This window comes from Neolamprologus multifasciatus, chromosome 20, assembly GCF_963576455.1.
Source record: "Neolamprologus multifasciatus chromosome 20, fNeoMul1.2, whole genome shotgun sequence".
Classification (NCBI taxonomy): domain Eukaryota; kingdom Metazoa; phylum Chordata; class Actinopteri; order Cichliformes; family Cichlidae; genus Neolamprologus; species Neolamprologus multifasciatus.
This window is the reverse complement of record NC_140458.1, coordinates 7,813,424-7,829,697: the sequence shown is the minus strand read 5'-3', so window position 1 is coordinate 7,829,697 and position 16,274 is coordinate 7,813,424. Positions and strand designations below refer to the sequence as shown.

At 37.7% G+C, this 16,274-nt stretch overlaps 2 protein-coding genes across 2 annotated transcripts; both read left to right on the top strand.

The window, feature by feature from the left end:
• The first annotated feature begins 338 nt into the window (after positions 1–338).
• Positions 339–3,844, top strand: slc48a1a (solute carrier family 48 member 1a). Its single transcript, XM_085145531.1, has 3 exons — positions 339–1,066; positions 1,623–1,790; positions 1,966–3,844. The coding sequence occupies exons 1-3, from the start codon at positions 937–939 to the stop codon at positions 2,100–2,102; spliced, it is 435 nt and encodes a 144-aa protein (XP_085001657.1). The 5' UTR covers positions 339–936; the 3' UTR covers positions 2,103–3,844.
• A 121-nt stretch (positions 3,845–3,965) lies between these two features.
• LOC146494300 (solute carrier family 26 member 9-like) lies at positions 3,966–16,075 on the top strand. Its single transcript, XM_085145530.1, has 20 exons — positions 3,966–6,337; positions 6,546–6,685; positions 6,811–6,921; positions 7,068–7,243; positions 7,346–7,510; positions 7,598–7,750; positions 7,880–7,962; positions 8,054–8,201; positions 8,287–8,400; positions 8,520–8,597; positions 8,704–8,799; positions 8,893–8,999; positions 9,089–9,158; positions 9,244–9,336; positions 9,427–9,564; positions 9,713–9,964; positions 10,488–10,542; positions 10,905–11,041; positions 11,791–11,850; positions 11,959–16,075. The coding sequence occupies exons 1-20, from the start codon at positions 6,213–6,215 to the stop codon at positions 11,968–11,970; spliced, it is 2,313 nt and encodes a 770-aa protein (XP_085001656.1). The 5' UTR covers positions 3,966–6,212; the 3' UTR covers positions 11,971–16,075.
• Positions 16,076–16,274: the final 199 nt, after the last annotated feature.

Below are 16,274 nucleotides of genomic sequence, written 5' to 3'. Positions count from 1 at the left end.
ACTGTCATCTTGTAAACCCTCCCTTTCACTCTTGGTTTTGTCCTTCTTTCACAAATCACTTCTGACATTTGTTAAATTATAATACATTAAAGCTGTTTAAATTTGCAGAATAGTTGCGCAAAGGTCTTTAAGGTGCTCAAAACAAAAGTCCCAGAGAGTGCAGTGCACACAAACACTAAAGGCAATGGGTGGAAGTTAATAAACAAATAAAAAATTAATAAATTCCTATTTTGTTTTCAGTGCCTACAAATTTGCACAACACATTTAATTCTACAAAGCTCCATTAGAGAAATGCTGTTTCTCTTTGCTCCACTAGGGGCGGTGTGTCGATAAGAAGGGGGTTTCCTCTGTGCAAAGATATTTAAAGGGGAGGTGATAGACAAATGTATGGCAAATTTTTGTAAACAGAGCATAGAAATTCGTTTTTTTCCCTGAACTAGCAATGCTAGTTCATTTGTTTGTCCTGTGTTGTGTAACAGCGAGTGGCAGGTAAAGACCAATAACGAAAGTTTTTTACTGAAATAAATATTTCCTCTGCGACTGAAGAGGCAGCTCTCCGGGGTGGTTTTGTTTTCTCGATGATAGCCTAACGTCTTTGCGGCGTATATCGGATAAACTCGTCTGTTGTTATTTTGATGTTGCTTGCTAGCTGGAAATCGTAACGCCATTTTCGTCTTTGTATTACGTACAAGGCACATGAAGTGACTGATCTCTATTTCGAAATAGAGTTTTGCTAGCAGGGATAGCCGTCGGTCTCTCCCTGGGTCCTCTTTAGCGGAGGGGAAATTCATTTAGTCCCTTTCCTGTAGCTTATGGTATTGCATAATGTGGCAGTAAGCTGTGGTTTAACCTAATAATAGTTTGTTTTGAGGGAAAAAATACTCCTTTATCTTCGACGACGGTGCTAACGTTGGCTAACAGTAGCAATATTCCAACATGGGAGTCACCAACATATACATTAAAATAGGATATGCTACTGTTGGTACTGTGTTTGGACTGTCGGCTTTCTTGGTCTGGAATATCGCATATAAACAACCATGGACGGCGGCTATGGGAGGCCTGTCAGGTATGTTGAAACACATGTAGCATTAACTAAAAACACTGCAAACAATTAATGACTTTATCACGGGATATCGGCGCATTTAGCCCTGTCAGGCATCCTAATCGCGATGTAGGCCTGGACAGTTAAGCGCCATAATCATATAACGACTCTTAAAATTTAGTCCGTCACTGAAATCTTTATAAAATACAACGCATTATTGGTACATTATGATTTTTGTTTTAAACTTGCAATGATATTTTTAATGCTAAGTTATAATTATTTATCTTTCAAGAAGAAAAACCGTATTGTTCTTTTTTTTTTTTAAATTAACTTTAATAATTGAGTAATTTAAGTGATTTACTTGCATTTCTGAATATCATGTAAATTTTATTTTAAAACAAATTTTTTGCAGAAAATTTCTAAAATAGTAGTTTTTTCTTGTTTTGTATGGGAGTAGTCTATTAAATTCTATTACAACACTGTAATTTCCATAAATCACTGTCACGTGGTCATTTTCTGTAGTCTTCAGGCTGCAGTGTTATCATACTCAATCGAAATCTGTGTTTTTCTGTCTTGACAGGAGTTTTAGCGCTCTGGGCTCTCATCACACACATCATGTACCGTCAGGACTACTGGCGAACCTGGCTCAAGGGTCTTAGATTCTTCATCGCTGTTGGAGTATTCTTCTCAGTTTTGGCTGTGGCTGCCTTTATTATCTTCCTAACTATGGCCATCGCACAGAAGCAATGTAATCTTGTCTTTTCTGTTCCTGTTTTTTATTTATTTTTTTTATTTTTATTTTTTTATGAATTTTGTATTGTTGTTCATTTATGTTAAAATTAGTGACTGACAATTCAAGTACTCAGAGAGGTGAGGATTGTTGTAACTCTAGTAGTAACCACCTTGTTTTTTCTGTCCCACAGCTTTCACTGACCCGAAGAGCTTCTACCTCTCCTGTGTGTGGAGCTTTCTGACCCTTAAATGGTCTTTCCTCTTGGCCTATTACTCCTACAATTACCGCCAGGAGTTTGCGGACATCAGCATCCTTAGTGATTTTTAGTCAGTACTCATTTTAAAGACTTTGGTGGACTTAAGGGGTTTTAGGCTGCCAGCAGGAGATGGACAATGAGCTTTTATAATAAAGAAGAGGAAAAGCAGACGTGGCTAGATTAAAAAAAAATCATCAGACTTTTGTCACATGGTGCTGCATTTGCTGCACTTGCTTAACAAGCTCTGTATTTGCATAGTAACCTGTTCTCCCACTTTTAATGGCCTACGTGTTACAGTCCTGTAGAAATTGTAAACCTCTGAAAACGTCAGCTGCTTTTGAATGAATTTGTGGAGGACATTTGAGACGTGCAGGTGGTTTTAAACAGCTACAGCTTTGGATTGTTTAATTTTTAAACAGTCAGAAAATCCCCTCCATAACAGGCTTTTAATCCAGTGATTAGTGTTTCAAATGAAAGTTAAAATACTCAACCATAAAATTGAAACCAAAATTAAAACCATTTACCTTAAAAGTTATACTAGCTTGACAGCGAGTGATTGTTTTCATCCAAATTAGCTCTCAAACAGTCAGCACTCAACTGCAGAATACTCATATCTCCTGATAGTCACCGACTTAATGTTTGAGAAGTGTTTTATAGTCATTATAGTCCAGGATTTGCTAGACAATACCAATACCACTGTTCAATACCAAGTTCTTTATTCTGCTGCACTACTCTGCTATTGCTATTAGCGCTTGTTATTTTAGTATCACGACTAAACATTATGTGTGAAGCATTACTACAAAGGTCAAGCTGTTGCAGTGCACTAACAAAAATGGCAACATTATCGAGAACGTTTTGTTTATATAAACTTAACTGAAACTTGTTCACCTTCACTTCTGTGTACAGATACAAATGTCTGTCTTAGATAAGTTAAATATGTTTTATGTGCATCCTACTTTTTGATGAAAATCCTCTGCGGCATTGGTTTTATACCGACTCGTGAAAAATATATACACTCACTTCTTTATATTTTTTCCCCTACAAGTCCATGTACATGTTGCTACATGTAGCCACGTATCACCAGTACTTGCAGCATTTTACTACTGTTGGCACCATTCACAAACAGTACTCTCAGCTTTTCACAGCTTTTGTTTGGAAAATGACTGGTTCTCATAACATTTCTGTCATTGTCAATTTATTCGTTGAACTATGTTTTTTGGAAATTTAGCTGCAGATATAAAGTTTTGTGTTCTCATCGAAAGCTTTCTGTCATGTGAAATGTTAAGAGCATTCATGCTTCTGTAAGAAGGGAAGAAGTGCTCGATTGTTCTGTCATTCTTGAAGGCGATGCCTTCATGTGAAGTTTGTGCTTTTCTTTTTGTTCCACCAGAGGGAGACTTTCATTTTATGTCGAGAGGTTATCTGAAGTCTGGCATTCCTCTTTTAGAGAAAACACAAATGGAACTACTATATAATTGCACTTTAGTCTATGATATTGATGCCATTGTTTTGCACACAAATTCTAATACAATGGGACAAAATCATGTGTTACACATCGTCTGTCTCACCCTTTTTTGTGAAAAGAAGGTGTTTGTATGTATCATTTTGTTGCAGCCTAGCAGGATTACTTGTATTCGCCAAATTAAACTGGTTTGTAATTGGTTTAGTTCCAGCTCTATCTTATGTCTACCCTTTTCCCATAAAATATGTAAAGTTGTATTTTTGTTTGTGTGTTTCTGTTGCTAAGTATGAATATCAGGATGCTACATGTATATAGAAACTGAACCTATTAAAATACATTTATTGGTAATTACATCTTGTGTCCTTGCTCGGTAGCGCACTGATGAAACGGCACATTCGGCAATTAGAAGTTTAACCAATTTAACCACACTGCTCAATAAATTAAAGGAACACTTCAGTCAGAGTATACCATCAAGTCAGTTAAATTTCTGGGACATTGATGTGATCAGTTAAGTAGCAGAGGGATTGTTAATCAGTTTTATTTAATTTGTTTTAGTGAAATTCAACAATGAGACAAGCCTTCAAACAGGAATGTTTTTATAGATGGAAGCCACTGACATTTTTTTCCTTCCTCATCTCTTATGACTTTTTTCACTTGTTTTGCATTTTGCTAGAGTCAGCATCATTACTGGTATCATGAGTCGGCACAGGTAGTCCAACTCTCTCAGGACAGCACATCAGTGTCATTGCTAGAACGCTCTGTCAGGGAAGTCTCCAAAGCATGGAGGAGAATGTAAGAGACAGGCAGCTACTCTAGGAGAGCTGGACTGGGCAGTAGAAGGCCTTTAACTCATTAGCAAGACCAGTATCTGATTCTTTGTGCAAGGAGAAACAGGATGAGCACTGCTGCAGCCCTATGAAATTACCTCCAGCAGGCCACTGGTGTGTATGTTTCAGACCAAACAATGAGGCATAGGCTTCATGAGGGTGGCTTGAAGGCCCAACGCCCTCTAGTGGTCCCTGTGCTCACTGCCTGACACTGTGAAGCCTGATTGGTATATTGCCAAATATTACCGGAATTGGGAGTCCAGCGCTGGTTCCTGTGCTTTTTATAGATGAGACCAGATGTTAAAAGGTCAGGAGATGCCATGGAGATCATTATTCTTCCAGTAACATTGTTCAGCGTGACTGGTTTGATGGTGGAGGGACGGACAGACCTCTACTGGCTAGGCAGTGCTTGGCCTCATGTGGCAGGAGTATGCAGGCAGTTCCTGAAAGATAAAGGAACTGAAACAGCTAACTGCCCCTCACGCTCGCCTGGCTGAAACCCAGTAAAACAGCTCTGGGACATTATGTTTTGGTCCATTCGATGCTACCTCAGACTGCCCAGTAGCTTAGTCATCTGGTCCAGATATGGGAGGAGATCCCCAGAAGACACCATCCATGGTCTCACTAGGAGCATCCCCTGACATTGTCACGTATGCATATCTTGGGCCTTCAAATACATCTGAACACAATTTTGAGTTGCTACAATGAAAATTCAGCATAATGGACTTGCATGCTGTATTATTTTTTCACTTTGAACTTTTTGTTGTCTTTGAATTCAGCCATCTATGGTTTGATAATGATAATTTTCATTAAATGATGTGGCATCCTTATGATTTCATTATGTGTTTGAAAGTGTTTCTTTAAATTTTTGAGCAGTGTATTTCACAGTAAGCGTGCATGCACCAGGCTTTATCCTTTTAAGCTCCACCCAGCAGGTGTAGAAGGTCTTTAGCATTACTTCAAAAGTAATCAAACAAGTCTCATTTGAGTCAAACATCTGCAGACGTGCTTCAAGAGTAAGCAAGGCAAAAGTAAGTACAGTGTCTTAAAATTTCTGTTTTTTATTTAACATTGTACAACAACATTTCTTTTTTTTATGTTGAGCTTTAACATCTGTCTAATTGTGTTTGCCTTTACACACGGCATTTTAGTCAGCTGCAATCAGTCACACTACAGGCATACACCAGTTGTTAGGAATCGCTTATTTACATTAACAGGTTATATGTAAGAGATGTAATGTAATATCCCTAGGTTGTGATATTGATAAGATATATTATTCACACAGTATTGCCATATTGGAGATTTATTTATTAGACAAAAAGGCTAAATCTAATTTCATTTTCTTAATGCAGTTATATCTCTTTTTAGCTTTATTTCTTTAAAATCTTCTTTTCCTGTTTAGTGTTTAACAGTTTATAACAATGTAACAACAATTACAACTGACAGCTGTTGGATCATCTGTTCAATATAAAAAGTAAAAGTATCTGTGTATTCATAATGTATTGTATTGTCATTCTGGTGAAAAATAACATAAGTTTGTCTCCTGCATGGAGAAAAGGATTACTGAGGACTGAATAAACTTGTGCATGATCTTTTATTTACCCAGTGTAGATCAAACATTTTATTAGTCCCGTGAAGTTTTGGCTGATCTTTCAGTCATCAAGGTTAGATAAGGACCTTACACTTAAAGTATGGGCCAGGTTTAGCATCGGGAAAGGCGAGGTATAAAGTTTCAGGTATGCTGTTGAGTTTTTATGGATACTTTCATGAATTAATGACAAATTTCAACAAAAAAGACACCAAATAACTTACTATATTAATGTGTTAAATTTCACTTTGAAGACATTGCATAAAATTTCTGTCTGCTTAATATATTTTACTATGTTGTAGCCATGCAACAGGAAAGCCCACGTTATGTGATTGACAGGCCGGCATATAACCTCCCTGACTTTGACAGAGAATTTGACAAAAAGAGTCGACAGTTCCCTGTTGGAGAAAAAGTAAAGAAACTCTTCAGGTACCGAACTGCAATCTTACTGCACAGTCAACATGAACAACGTGCTCTTCTCTCACACAAACTCTTCTGATAAGCCTCTGTATTATATTCAAATAGCACGGGGATACATAACTAGAACTCAAGTTTACATGTGTGTTATTGACTTTTATAAAAGAACAAGCAGAAAACCAGAGGTCTTCTAAGACAGTTTTTTGTTTTTTTGTGTTAGATGTTCTGTACCCAGGCTCAAAGGCTTGTTACTTAAACACCTGCCGGTTCTAAGCTGGCTTCCCAAGTACAAAGTAAAAGAAAACCTGCTGTGTGATGTCATCAGTGGGGTCAGCGCCGGCACCATTCAGGTTCCCCAAGGTCAGTCAATCTTCTACTCTCAGATAACTCTGTATAACAGCCTTTGACTGATGCTAGCTGGTGGAGTGGATAACAGTTTTTGTGTTATTTTTTATTATTTATTTGACAGCTTCTTTTCTTTCCAGGCATGGCTTTTGCTCTCCTTGCAAATCTTCCTCCTGTCAATGGTCTCTATTCCTCTTTCTTCCCCCTCATCCCATATTTCTTCATGGGCACTGCTCACCAGATGGTCCCAGGTAAATCAGAATGATTTATCTACAGCAATTTTCTATGATGACAGTGATAAGTTACCAGAGCTGCATGGTGCTGCACTGAGCCTGACTTTGCCCGCTTTGCAATATGGCAAGGAAAATAGATGTGACACCCTACTTTCTATGTCTAGGTACTTTTGCTGTTCTCAGCATTATGGTGGGAATCGTGTGTCTTAGGCTAGCCCCTGAGTCGGATTTCAGTCATTTCAATGCCACTCTTAATGCCACAGTAGTGGACACTGACAGGATGAATGAAGTTCGTCTGGCTATATCTGGTACTTTGGCCTGTCTCACTGCAATCATACAGGTACTTATACATCTAAAAGCTCAGTCCTTTAAGGTAAAATCTGAAAGCAATATGGGATATAGTTTAAAGGTGGCACACTGAGTATGATTTATGTCTGTACAGATTGGTCTTGGCTTCATGCAGTTTGGGTTTGTAGCCATCTATCTGTCAGAGTCGTTTGTCAGAGGCTTCATGACTGCTGCAGGACTGCAAATCTTAATTTCAGTGCTCAAGTACATCTTTGGCATCACAGTGCCATCTTACAGTGGTCCGCTGGCTGTTATATATGTAAGTTACCCATTCATTATTAAAGAAAAATATGATCGGATTCTTTGCAAAATTATGATTTGCTGAAAATAATTTCTTTCCAAACAGACTCTCAAGGATATAATATTGGGCCTTCCTGATACCAATATAGCCTCCTTAGTCTTTGCTTTGGTCAGCAGTGCAGTTTTGATTGTGGTGAAAGAACTAGGTTTCCACTTTCGTCATAAACTTCCTTTCCCTATTCCTATTGAGATCATCGTCGTAAGTAGTTAAGATTTTTTCTTTTAGATATTTGAGATAGCTGTTGCACAGACGTTTTTCTGGGTGCACATAAGAGAATTAACAGTATATAATAGAATGTAGCGTGATTTCTGTACCTGTTTTACACAGGTGGTGGTGGCCACAGCCATCTCAGGTCCGCTGCATCTTCCTGAGATCTACCACATGGACATTGTGGGCAATATTCCTCTGGGGTGAAGCAGACATCAGCTTTTTTGTCCTGTTATTCATAAAAGCCATTAAAGAATGTTTAACTCTGATTTGTTTCATGTCTCTGTTTTCTAGATTTCCTGCACCGATCCTCCCAACAGTGAGTCAGTGGGAAGACATGTTGAGCACAGCTTTCTCTCTGGCTATTGTCGGATACGTCATCAACTTAGCTATGGGCAGGACACTGGCAGCTAAGCATGGCTATGATGTGAATCCCAACCAGGTTTGAAAAACTGCATCTCTCTTAAAAATGTAAGAAGTGTATTTTATTTCACTTTTGTCAACACTGAAACGGTCTTTTTGAATAGGAAATGTTGGCTCTAGGCTGCAGCAATTTCCTTGGATCTTTCTTTAAGATCCATGTGATCTGCTGTGCTCTGTCTGTAACGCTGGCTGTTGACAGTGCTGGAGGAACCTCACAAGTGAGTGCAGATCATACTCAAATTATAACTAAGAACTACTGAGGAAGATTTAGTATGGACTATAAATACAGCAAATGTTTACCAAAGCCCCTAACTACTGCACTACTGCTCTCTTGTAGTTTGCCAGTCTGTGTGTAATGCTAGTAGTAATGGTCACCATGCTCGCCCTGGGAATCTATCTAAAGCCACTCCCAAAAGTAAGTGGACATAACAGTGTGAACCTGAAATATCATACAAAACATACAGACGTAAGAGAACAACTGAGACATATTAAGTAACTCCAGTTATCTTTGTTTCTCCAAGTCAGTGCTTGGAGCGTTGATCGCAGTAAACCTGAAGAACACGCTCCTACAGCTCTCTGATCCCTTTTACTTATGGAAGAAGAGCAAACTGGACTGTGTAATTTAAATCATTTGATATGATATTGAAACATAATGCAGTGGGTTTTTTTTTTACTATATTTTTTTTCATGTCTTATTGTCTCTTTTTTAGTGTGTGTGGGTTGTGTCATTCTTGGCCACATTCTTTCTAAGCTTGCCTTATGGTGTTGCTGTCGGAGTGAGTTTTTCCATCCTGGTAGTTATATTCAAGACACAGTTGTGAGTAAACTGTACGAATGTATGTAGTATATTTGAACCAAAAATGAGCTCTACTGTTTTAGTTTTTCACAACTACGTTTTCCTTACAGTCGCAATGGTTCAACAATTGTTCAAATTAAGGATACAGATATCTACAGAAATCCAAAGACGTACAGCAAGGTATATTAAGTATATATCATTTTTTTTTACCATAAGAAATTACTTAGGGTGAATTGCATCTCATTTTTTTGTAATGACTCCACAGGTCATGTCAGTAACAGGTGTGAAAATAGTTAACTATTGCTCACCAATCTACTTTGCAAATGCGGAAATATTTCGCCAGAGAGTCATCAAAAAGGTAAGACAAAATGTCCACTTTTCCCGTCAGGCAAGGTTGGCCATGTGTTCATGTGACATGTAGATGTTTATATAGTATTTGTATACCTAGACTGGGCTGGACCCTGGCAAACTTATCCTGGCCAGGCAGAAGTTCTTGGACAGAGAACAGAAGGAAAAAGTGAAACAAGATAAGGACAAAACGTCAAGAAGGCGGAAACCCAGCTCTTTGGTTAACATGAAAGCTCAGGTAGGATCAAGTTCATATGACATCAGACACATGTAATTTACGGGCCATCCAACTGTTGATATATATCCCACTGAGTTAAAGGTGATTCACTGAAAGTACAACTTGTGACCTTTCTGTACCTTTCTGTATTTGTTTCCTGTAAATCTAGACCATATCTCAGCTTGAACTGCAAAATGACTTTGATATGAAAGATGGCAGTGCCAACAATGTTGGACTTCCTACAAGCTATGTCAACTTCCATTGTAATGACATTGAACTTGGCGAGCAGTTACCTGACCAAGAGCCATCCAGTCCCCCTGTTCTCACCCTGGAGCCCAAGCCAGTGCCCTTCCACACCCTAATCCTCGACATGGCGGGGGTCTGCTTCATAGACCTGATGGGCATAAAAGCATTGATAAAGGTTATAAAGTTCTCTCCTGTGCTAACAGAGTCAGGATTAATATAATATAGGATTAATGTAATGTAATATAAGTACACTAAATGTTTTACATTTTGTTTTATGGTGCAGAAAGTAACCATAAAAGATTAAAGATGCAGTTATTTTAGATTGGAAAATAGTTTAAATTGGCAGCAAATGTTTTTTTGAAAGGGGTTTGATTATGTTTAAGAATATAAAATGGATGTCTAACAGCTAAGTTAATTAACACAAATTATAATTTCAGAGAATTTCTCATTTTGATATTCCCATATCAAAGAGACTGAGGCAGTTATGTTCAAATAGAAAAAGAGAGCTTCTAACCTGCGTTGAACACATTTTTGAATCATGAAAGGATACCTTACTTTTTTCTCAAATATTTCATTTTCAGTTAGCCAGATGCTGTTCAGCCGAGCCTTTTTATGAGAGCATTAATAATTGGATTTCGTTGTAAGTTCATGTATGTGCATGTCCATGACAGGTTTTCTTTCTTTCATTTTCCACGCAGATGAACTCGGGCTACACGACGCTGGGCATTAAACTGTACCTGGCTAACGTTCAAGGTAAAATCTTAAACTACCTGCATTTGTTCACACCTGTTGGCTCATCTGTACAGTTGGCATGGCAACAAAGACCTAATCATTCATAAAGCACTGAGTCCATTAGCTCTGTGAAGTGCTCTGTCAGAGGAAAACAAGTTAGACATTGCTTATCATTTTGTGCAGGTAACCTCAATTTCCCAGCGAGATAAAGGGAAGATCCACAGTGACTGTAGTTTATCATGCTTGATTACTTTAAAGCTGCAAATCTTCTCTTGTTTCCTGCCTTAGAGAATTGTAATTACAATACTACAGGCGCGTTAGGCAAAATCACTAAGTTTAACAATGTCTTTGTCCCTGTATAATATTAGTTGCCTTACTTGCAGCCCAGGTGTATGAAGAACTGGAGGCCGGGGGAGCGTTTGAAGATGGCAATATTGCCCGCAGTAATCTCTTTCTTTCTGTTCACGATGCCATTCTGTTTGCTCAGCAGACCTCTGGAGAGAGGGAAGTCTACTCAAAGGTAGGCCTCTCTGCATAAAATAACCTTATCAGACAAATTCTTTTCAAAACATCACATACAAACACATGCTGTTTAAACCCTCTAAGGTTAGGGATATGGGGACAGATTAAACAGAGGAGAAAAGTATTTTTTTTTTCTTAAGTGAAAAATTCCTCTTCTTAGTACAGCTTTTGTCACCTTATCTGGTTCAGCAAAGGTAAACAGAAATATCACAGGGTTTTGTGACAGAGTAAGCGCCACAACAAACAAAGCTGTACGTTACACCAAGGTCATGGCACATGCTGTATGCTCTGTATCTGATTTAGTCTCTCGTATTGTTTCTCATTGTCACATGAGCTAGAGCAGCCTTTTTATTAATCTAACATGACATACACACCATGGAAGACAATAGCAAATTATTATAGGTGAAAAGGTAGAAATAATTAATGTTAATATTTTTTTAATTCAGAAGATTAATAAAATAGATTATGTTGTACATTTCTAAATAGAAAGTAAAATAGCTCCCTAAAAATTGGTTACTGATAAAAAAAAATATTACTTAGCATGGATAAATGATTTTAAAGTATACTGTAGTTCTGTAATGCAAAAGTCTAGGTCTTTGAAGAGCACTTTGGAGTAACTGCTTTCACACAGTTAAAGGAGATTTCATTGTATGCCAACTGTCTTACTGCATGTCGTGTCAGTATTAATAGAATCCCATTGTGTACAAGCCTGTTTAACTAAAATATGTGAAATGTTGTTGGCTGCAGGCCCAGGGAGCAAAACAGGGACTTGATTTTAACATTAATGAGGAGAAGGATCTGGAACAGGTACACTGACGTTTGTTTGCACAACCTGATACAAAATGACAGGCTCACCTACTTATTATTAATTCTGTAGCGAACATTCTGTGTCTAAGAGTCACTTTACTTTTGCAGGAAATGTTTTGAAGTGAACAAGAGCAGAAGAAACATACTGAAGATATTGTCAATAATCTTGACATTATTCTGCAATTTATGAAATGCATTCTTGCCAAAATCCTCCAAAATTGTCCTCTGCTTGAGCTTTCATCTTTTATCCGACTATCTAAAATTTTCAAATGTTCTACCTTGATCAGTAATCAGGGGCAGTATCCAGTACTTCACGTCACTGGCAGGGGGTGGCACGTACTAGCGCAAGAGACACCAGCAACAAGCAAGTGCTAATGAAGGGAACTCTGGGGCTCAGTTTGCCTACCTTTTACAATAACTGAGGAGTGAACTGCTGACTGCGCAGTCATACAGAAGTGCTCCTGTAATTAAATGAGAGTGTGCATGGCCACAGCTGTGAGCTACAACTAGCTGAGCAGTCTGGCTAAGCCCCTGTGGAGGTAAGGAACTGCAAAAGGCTAAACATAAGTGAAAGGAAGATTACATAGTATCAGCAGTTTCATGGCTTTGTTGTTGCAAACTCTGTTAAGCACCAGAGTCTTCATAATTGTCCATAAGGCAGAATTGAGCTACAACAACCAAATAACACTCTTAATTGTTGCCTCTTGCGCCAGTATAAACTGTAAGAAAGAGAAATGTGTGGGCCAGATATCTTGTGTTTGTGTAGCAGGTGCTTAAAGGCCTGTGGTGTCTAGTCTAGCAGCAGGCTGTCAGTGGTGTTGGTATGCCTGTGATGCATGAATGGATTTATAACGCTATTAAGAAATCATCCTAAGGTATTCTGGCACACATCTGCTCCTCTGCTCCCCTTCGTCTCTGCTGCAAATTGGCACCACAAGTGATTACAAGGTTTCTATGGCCATCAGCTTTAATTTGGAGCCTTGGGAAAGTCTTTCATCGCTTAATGCATGTAAGTGTCTGTGTGTGTTTGTGTTTAATTCATCACCTGCAGCTTACACTTCTCTTTCTTCTCTGCCTCATTGTTTTCAGGCTGCCTGTGTGGACTTGATTTGATTTAAATTAGAGGGATATTTTGATTGAAAGAATTAGTTTGACTATTGTTTGACATATGGTTATGAGCTATTATTGTCCTACTTTTCTTGACTATAAATGTTTCAATGTACCGTGTAAGAAAAGGCAATCTCTCTGTCATTTTTCATTTTCCATACACAACACTACCAAAAGCTAATAGACCACTATATTCATTTGTTGTACTAACTTTAGCCAGTATAGCAGTTTTTATTATGTACACGTGATAACTCATTAGAAAAAAGTTTTCAAAGGAGTCTGTGCAGTCCTTTGAAATGCAGAGGAGTTCAGTTCAGTGACAGCAAGTCGCCCAAATCATCACCCCTCCACCCCCCTTGACAGTTGGTATGGGTTGTTTGGCTGTGGGTTGTTTGGGGTGGTAGAACAGGTCAGCTACTAACCAGAAGGTTGATGGTTCGATCCCAGGCTCCTCCAGTCTGCATGCCAAATATCCTTGTGCAAGATACTAACCCCATGTTGCTCTCCAATGCATCCATCACAGTGTGAATGTGTGTGAATATTAGATAGTGAGCACTTAACAGCTTATAAAAAAGTGCTTGTGTGACTGGGCGAATTAATTAGCTGTATAAAGTGCTATGAGTGCTCAGATGGAGTAGAAAAGCCCTATATAAGAACCAGTCCATTTACCATTTGTGCTGATATACTATGTTTGGTGTACCAGACGTGGTTCTCTGGTTCTCTCTGCATTGTGGTCAAACATATCTACTCTACTCTTATCTGTCAACCTTTCCAAAACATACATGCTCAGTTTTTTTTCTAATGGTGCTGTCATTAACTTGAACATTTAACATGCTCACTGAGGTCTTGGTATGTTTTTTTTTTTCATTTTCTTTGAACATTGAATGGTTTGAATTTGCTGGGACATGCAGACTGTGGCATTGTGTTAACGTACACCTGAATAAACCAATAAACAGACAAAATGTATTCTTTTATAGAGGCAGTCACACTTACTGACCATCAGTTAATCAGATGCATTTGATTAGCAGTACCTGGTTGCTCCTCTTAATTCCTATAGCTCCAGTATTGGTGAGGACTTCATAAAGTCCTTTGAAAATGTTCTTTTTCAAATGACTGTAGTATTTAATTTCAATCACTTTCAATTAATTTCCAGTTTTTAATTTTAAATTTTATTTTATTTTATTTTATTTTTATAAATGTTACGTTTTTGAGTTTCAGTTATATTATGAAAGTTATTAGTTATTGGTATGAATCAAGATGTCTTTCATCGCAATACAAAAACAACACTCTGTTAAGACAACTCCCTCACATTCATGCAGAAATCCCAAACTTAGTAAGCATCTACATTACTTACTCTTGCCTGTGCTAAGAAATTTTGATAATATTGATTGTTGGCCTAAATCAATTTACTTTGTATTTTTAGTTAAATATGTTAGTTCATTTGTGTTGTTTTTATTGTTATCTCAAAAATAAATGATTGAATGATGAAATTAAAAGAGTTATTTGCAGTAACATTGTGAAATTTCAGTGGTCATTACTGAGCATTAAATTACTTTACAGTAACAATACTGTAGGCCTATGCACATGTTTGTGTGTAAAGCAGGCCTAGCTTAAAAACACCAGGTGACTTAATACACAGTAGTTTCTTGCACTTTAGGAGAATCTTTTGATTTGCTTCCATACTGTAAAAAACAAAAGTAACAGAATACAGTAAATAATGTATGGAATAAATATATGGATCACAGAAACATGTCAGTCATAGCAAAGTGCTTTTGAAATTGTGTGGTTGCAGCTTTTTGTGAATTGTTCAGAGTGAAAGGGATTAAAATACTGTAACACCCCCAAGCCACTGGCTCACATCATCTGTGCACCCACCCATGAATTCTGGGCAACTGTTTATTCTTATTTGGTGTTGTTACAACTTTACAGTTACCATCATATTTTATTCCTTTCTAATGTATTCAAATTGAACAACAGACTTTGGACTACTTCTGTTTTCAATCGGACCCCTTTGATACTGTGACATTACTCCATAATTAGACTTTATCAATGAAGCAATAGGTAGAAAAAACCCAAACCTTTCTGGAGGTCAAACGATGATTACACTGAACTATGAAATACCTCCAGCTAAATCCCTTTTCAAATGAGATGCTGTTATAATGGACTAGCTTCTTAATCCTGTAATAGCAAGTTCACATAAAAATTAATTTTACACCCCTTGCACATTCATTGACCATGATGGTTTAATTAACAAGGTTCCTTTTAGAAATCTGAGACCAAGAGATTTATGTATTAAATTTGTTTACACGCCCAGTGGTTTCATACTATTGAGACTAATTGCATGGTGTCAGAGGGTATCTTCTCATTGAGTTATGGGACCTTGTCATTTAGCGCTCGCGTGCTTTTATGAAGCGCCTTCCCCGAGAAAATATTTAGCTCTGACCTTTCAAAATCAGATTTAAAATTGGAGCGCTTGGATAAAGACCCAGGAAGCCAAAGACTGTTGTGCAAATTGGATGTAGGAAATGAGGATGATGGAGAAAAAGCATATCACTTCTGTAAATTTAAATAATTGTTGTCTGACATTGACCAATTGACAGCAGTTGGTGCTTTGCATATGCATTTTATAGGCCTGTGTTTGGGGATCTGTTCTGCATCATTAACAAACTAGTTTTAAGCTGGGGCATCATAAATCTTGATTGTGTAATGTCAGCAAATTGTCTTTGGACAGGGTTTGTTTCCAGAGTTGCAAAGAGCAAATGTGACCAGTGATATCTGGTATTAATTAATGCTGCCTATTGTCTCATTCCAGTAGTTCAGCAGCAACTAAATGCACCAACAATGGAACGTTCTCCTGTGATTAATTAAGGCATAAAATCATTAAGTCTGCGTGTCTAACTGGAAGATGGTTAATTATTTATAGTTGAATTAAGCCACAACCCCACGTCTGATTGAAGATGCTGTTCAACCTTCTTGCCATTTTTGTTTTCCTCCTACATCAACTTGTAGATGCACTGAATTTTTTCTTTACACGCTACCATTATTGCATTAAAAGCAAAAGCAATGCTAATTAATTATTTCAAAAGCTACTGACCTTTATGAAATGATTGAAACTACAAACAGCAGAATTTTTCTGTTGAAAACTTAGAGTTGTCTTTATTTTTTGTTTTTAACAACTTCATTGTGTGATTTCAATTTCATAAACAGTATCATAAACAAACATGCAACAAGAAGATAAATCTTTAGAGAGATTCACAAATTTGACCTTGCTAATCAAGACAGATTTGCAGCTATTGTGTTGGACAGGTATGCAAGTG